General features: G+C 33.2%; 1 protein-coding gene across 1 annotated transcript; it reads left to right on the top strand.

Annotated features, from left to right (window-relative positions):
* The first annotated feature begins 1,199 nt into the window (after nt 1–1,199).
* Nucleotides 1,200–4,180, top strand: LOC111396105 (bidirectional sugar transporter N3-like). The gene is made up of 6 exons (XM_023022397.1): nt 1,200–1,385; nt 2,226–2,262; nt 2,363–2,573; nt 3,026–3,187; nt 3,474–3,593; nt 3,690–4,180. Exons 1-6 carry the CDS (start codon nt 1,343–1,345, stop codon nt 3,993–3,995), a joined length of 879 nt encoding a protein of 292 aa, XP_022878165.1. The 5' UTR covers nt 1,200–1,342; the 3' UTR covers nt 3,996–4,180.
* Nucleotides 4,181–5,828: the final 1,648 nt, after the last annotated feature.

Raw genomic sequence — 5,828 nt, 5'->3', positions numbered from 1 at the left:
GACCAGTTATCTTGTTACAGTCAATTCCAATACTGTCCGAAAATGCACTAGTATAATTGAACCATAGCCGTCAAAGTCAAAAATGGATCATGTATGCAGCCATACGTCTTGAGAAATTGTGTGTTTTCAACAACACGCGATCATGTCATTTTGTTTAATTTCATCTTTGATCTGATTCTCCTATCACAGTAACCTAGTATTTTCTAAAGATGTACTAATGAAATCGAACCATAGCCATCAAGGTCCAAAATGATCATGGATCGATCATTCGTCTTGAGAAATTGGATGGTCATGACGGTATTCAACCACTCGTTCTAATTTTATATTGGATCCAGTTTTCCAGTCATTGTTGTGTTGAATACTGTCTAAAGGACTAGTATTATAGTTGAATGGTAGCCATCAACGGGGAAAATAGATCATGTGTGTCATTCATCTGTTTAGAGAAATTGGATGCTCTCAACGATATTGTATCTCGTCATTTCATTTAATATTTTATTTGATTAGTTGTATTTTCGCAGTCACGTGTAGTATAAAGATATACCAGTTCTAGCTCTCATGGGGTGGCTGAGTTGGTAGAGTATGTGACCGCAAAGGCTTTTAATCACGAGTTCGATATCCCCCTACCAACACTTTCTCAGTCGAGCCTGCCGCACCGAACTTGCCTAGTGTGGTTTACCTGGCTGACATGGTTTGCAGGCTATTGCATTAGCCCGAGGGTTTACCCAGTGCACATCCAAAAGACAGCGGTTACGGGTTTTTTCATTAAAAAAAATGATATACTAGTACTATAATCGAATCATAGCCATGATACATCTCGAGAAACTAGGCGCTCTTTAGTATACGCAATCATTTAATTTCGATAAGTTTATTTGTTATATTTAATCTGGTTATCCCGTCGTAATCTTGTCTAATTTTAACCCTCAAAATCCAAATTAAATTCCATCTCGACCATTCATTGGATACAGACGGGGTAACTGAACAAAAAAATGCACAGTCCAAATTGCAAATAATGCGAATTCGTAGCTAATTCATGCCCGCAAGTGCAAGGGACACGTGAGGGAGAGAAACATACGTAGCTTGGTGAATGATTTTATTGTACGCCACCTACTATGAATCCACTAGTCATGCAAAATAGACTAGTGTAATGCGCACCCTCTCTCTCTCTCTCTCTCCCCAATATAAATATCATTCTCTCCATACTTCATTCCCATCCTACATGAAATTTTGAGAGTAGCCATAGAGAGAGAGAGAAAGAGAGGGTTTCATAGAGACCCTTCGGCTTTAAATACTTGAAATTCAGAGAGAGAGAGAGAGAGGTTTAAGAATTTATTGAGTATCAGAAATGGCGGTTCACCACCAATGGACGTTTGTTTTTGGTATCTTAGGTAAAATATATATTATAATTTTCTAGTCCCTTTCTTTCATGCTCTTCTGTTCATTGATACTTTGTAATTGTCCGAAACATTTTTAAATCACTCATTTGCTTCACTGATTCTGTTTAAATTAAGTAAACTAAACGTTCTATGCTTTTTTAAGAGGAAAAAAAAAGTTTAAGTTTTGAAACGAGGTGGTTCAATCTCTAATTTTTCGTCATTCTTTTGGTTTCCTCGTAATTACTCGAACAGCTTCAACAAGACAAAATTATTTTTTTTAAAGCTTAGGCTTTGAAACCAAGTAGTTCAATTGTTTGCTTCTCCGATAATTTATTTATTTATTTTGTTTCCTTGTAATTATTTGAAAAACTTTAACAAGCCAAAATCTTTTTCTCATTTTTAAATGACTAGGTGGTTCCATGGGTCATTAAGGACTAAATCTTTGGTGGGGGCACCATCGATGTCGAGGTGCCACCACCACACACCCCCGAGGTGTTTAGGCCACCCATCGAGGTGGCACATCCTAACAGGCAATCGCACCGCCACCTTGTGCGACCGTCCCACCGAAGGTGGCAGTGCGATCGCCCCACCGAAGTTTTTCTCGTTATTAAGGCAAATCAACCTTTTTTTAATAACTTTTTTTTTAGATTTAAATGAATAAATGTTCATCTCTTTTAGACGAGGTGGTAAAACTATTTTCTTATCCTTTTTTCTTTATTCACAAAATCCCATTTGGACTATGACAATCAATATATTATGCTTCAGGCATTGAATGAGAGAAAAATATGACTGATTTTTCTTTTAGTTACATGCGTATCATACTGATGGAAATTTCCATTTTTTTCTTTTCAGGAAACCTCATATCTATATGTGTTTATCTTGCACCTTTGTAAGTATTTCACCATTTATTAATTTCTATAACTAAAAAAGAAAATTTTAAATCATAATATTTGAAGTATTTAGAGGATGCATATCAATTTGATTTTCAGGCCTACGTTCATAAGGATATATAGAGAAAAATCGACGATGAGATTCCATGCTTTACCATATATCGTGGCACTCTTTTCGTCTTTGCTATGGATGTACTACGCATTCTTGAAGGGAAATGCCCTTCTGCTTATATCTATCAACTCCTTTGGATGTGTTATAGAAACAATTTATATCGCTTTGTACATTTCGTACGCATCCAAAAATATTAGAGTAAGTGAACTGCATATATAATCTCGTAAGCATCGGTATAAGCTACGCACCAAAATGACGTGATACACTACAATAAGTGGTGTAATCAGTTTTGTAAGCAATCATAATCTCCTACCATCTATTGTAGTGTGTCATATCATCCAAGTGCTTAGCATAAGCCTATTACTTGTGCTTAATAGATCGGTCGTGTATATCCTTCTTAATTACTTTTAGCCCTTGTTTGAGTCTCATTTTTTCCATCAAAATATATTTTTCAACAGCGATTTGACATCACTTCAACCACACATTTTTTAATAAAATAATCTTACACGAAATTCATGACTTTTTTTTAATATTTAACCACACATTTTTTATCAATACATTATTTAAAAATGCATTTTTTGCAAGAATGAGGTTCAAATAAGGGTTTAATGTATTTAATTACTAATTTTTAATTAATTTCGTTTTTGCAGAACCGCACAATCAAAATATTAGGCCTTGTGGATGTTGCGTTGTTCGCCTTGATTTTTCTTGCCTCATTCTTCATCTTCGATGGCGAAACTCGCATTCGGGTGGTTGGATGGATTTCCGTGGCTGTCTCCGTCAGTGTGTTTGCAGCACCATTAAGCATTACGGTAATTAAGAACAATTTTGCTATACTTAGATTTTTTATTGACAGTTTTGTGGCCATTCCATGTTGTAGCAGGTAATCTAGCCACTTATTTGAATGTGTTATTCAAGTCAATGGCCAGATTTTTTACACATCATGGAATATTAATCAAGATGTACAAAATGAATGTATAAGTAGCTTAATTGAACTAAGAGTGCTCATGTAAACATGGTTTTTTTTTTTTTTTTTTTATCCATAAAATTTAATTTTAATTCTAATAATTTTTCCTCATGTTTTTTTGTTTTAAACAGCTTCAAGTCGTCAGAACTAAAAGTGTAGAATTCATGCCATTCTTCTTGTCATTTTTCTTGACACTAAATGCAGTCATGTGGTTTGCCTATGGTGTACTTCTCAAAGATTTGTGTATTGCAGTAAGTTAAAAATTATAATTTAATTTTCATCAGATTCAATCCTTGCTATATAAAATTAACTTTAGTTTTATCTTTTATCTTTCTCTCGATATGTAGCTCCCCAATGTTCTTGGATTCGGGTTGGGACTTGTTCAGATGTTACTTTATGGGATCTATAGGAACTCGAAGCCAGTTATAGAAGAGAAAAAATTACCAGAACATGTGAAGAACATTATACTTCTAGGAACCCCAGAAGTTCATCCAGCTGATTCAGAATCCTGTAGAGATTTTAAAGAAGAAAAGACCAGTGCCCAAGAGGAGAAAAAGGATGAAGAAAATTGTGCAATAGCTTTGGAAATGGAACCCTGTAGACCAGTGAAAGTGCAGCTGGATTCACCTTCGCTCATTGTTTGTGCAGCTTAATTCATATAATTCACAGTTTAATTACCTCCCAGTTATGATGTCAAGTAGTAAAAAAGATAGATTATGTTTAATTCTCGTAATTTTCAATGAGAGGGTAAAAATGTGGCTTGATGTGATGTGCACTTTGTTCTCAGAAGAATTGTCACTTTACTATCAAGTCATGGAATATTTTTGTTCTCTCTGTTATGATTGATTAACTTAGTTCGTCAAGTTACTAATAAAATCTTATCGTTTGTTCCACTTGATTTACATTGACTCTATGTATGATAAAAGTTTAATTAAGTTTTAATTCATTCAAGATTTGAGGGTGGGACAGATATGTACACGAGAGGTTTGAAATGGGATTGTAGAAGATGAGGGATAATCAAGCCAAATGGATGTTGATAGCTTTGCTGTGGATCAAGCGGAGCATGCTCGATAGCTTAGCCAAAAACATCTACTCGCGTCACTTAAAGTAAAAGTTGTCAATTCTATAATTACGGGACTTGATTGGTAATCAGTTAATTCTCCTATTACATTCATCCCCACAGAGGGACAACTGGTGAGATATCCTCAAAAACAACAAAATGCACATCGTTAGGGGTATTAATCATGTGTGGTTCAATTTGTTTCGAACTATTTGACTCAGAATTTAATTATTCCGAGAAAATATTTTCTTCAAATACAAACCTGAACAATATTTCTGTTTGTTGCTAATTGACTGACTTTAACATAGTGCCATAGCTAGATCAATGTAGATACTGTATAAATTTGGACATGTCTCTTTCACATTAATTTCCATCAAATTTATTCATTTTACAAGTACTATATCATTAACCTCTTCACATGCAATTCAAAATTGCATATGCTAACTAATCTAAAGTACCTTTCACATTCAAGAAAAATATCTTCTTCTCAAACTATTAAAAAATTTGTGCGAATGGTATGATCGCTGATTGTAAACCTTGTATCAACTTATTATCAATTGGTTTTGTTAATGAATCATACATGTACATGCTAAACACTAAATTTAAATTAGTTTAAGGTTTTAGACACGAGTGGACCGACATGGGTGTTTTTAACCCATTTATGACCTATTTTAACACATATCAAATGAAGTCGAAATATTGTATTCTTACTATCATTTCAAAATGCTCATTGCCTAGTTTTTCGCTTCTGAATGGCAAGCAAAATGATCAACCTTAGCAAAAGTTACGATGCATCATATTAGGCTGTTCCAAATTAATATTTCGATAATATGTCAACTTTTAAAATTTTCCAATGATCGTATACCATCCAAATCCACAAATTGTCTATCATTAAGAAGCTTTTTTCGAGAACTACATCGTAGTCATATTGAATGGTCCAAACGGATGTTGAAAGTAGTTAAATATGCGTCAAACGAACGTACTAAAATAGGTGTTTGACTCATCTTCTCTTTAAAAATTCAATTATTTCATTAATATTTATTATTTTTGCACGATAAATTTTTCAATATAATTTACATCATTTTATTAGAAAATTTTACATGGAAAATGATGTCAAAATTTTTTAAAACGTTACAGATTAAATATAATTTGAATTACATTCAAATTACTTTCGCTTTAAACTTAAATTTCATTTACTTTCTAAATTAAATGTGAATTTTATTTCAATTCATTTACTTCCTACATCTAATTTGATTTACTCGCCATTATCTTAACGTCTATAAATGAAATGGTAAACAAATTTATACAAGTAGCAAAATCTATTTAACAATATTGATAATGATATAATTATAAGACAGTTTCAAGGTATCAAAATGCGTATTAACTTATTTTCATTAATATTATATTGTTTTGAAAAATTACACTA

The sequence above is a fragment of the Olea europaea genome, chromosome 6, assembly GCF_002742605.1.
Source record: "Olea europaea var. sylvestris chromosome 6, O_europaea_v1, whole genome shotgun sequence".
NCBI lineage: Eukaryota > Viridiplantae > Streptophyta > Magnoliopsida > Lamiales > Oleaceae > Olea > Olea europaea.
This window is presented reverse-complemented; position numbering and strand designations above follow the sequence as displayed.

Excerpts from the sequence above, each read along its gene's own strand:
- LOC111396105 (XM_023022397.1), top strand. The coding sequence starts at position 1,343 with ATGGCGGTTCACCACCAATGGACGTTTGTTTTTGGTATCTTAG. Across the intron at positions 1,386-2,225 it reads GTTTGTTTTTGGTATCTTAG|GAAACCTCATATCTATATGT; the intron begins GTAAAATATATA and ends TTTTCTTTTCAG. Across the intron at positions 3,188-3,473 it reads CAGCACCATTAAGCATTACG|CTTCAAGTCGTCAGAACTAA; the intron begins GTAATTAAGAAC and ends TGTTTTAAACAG.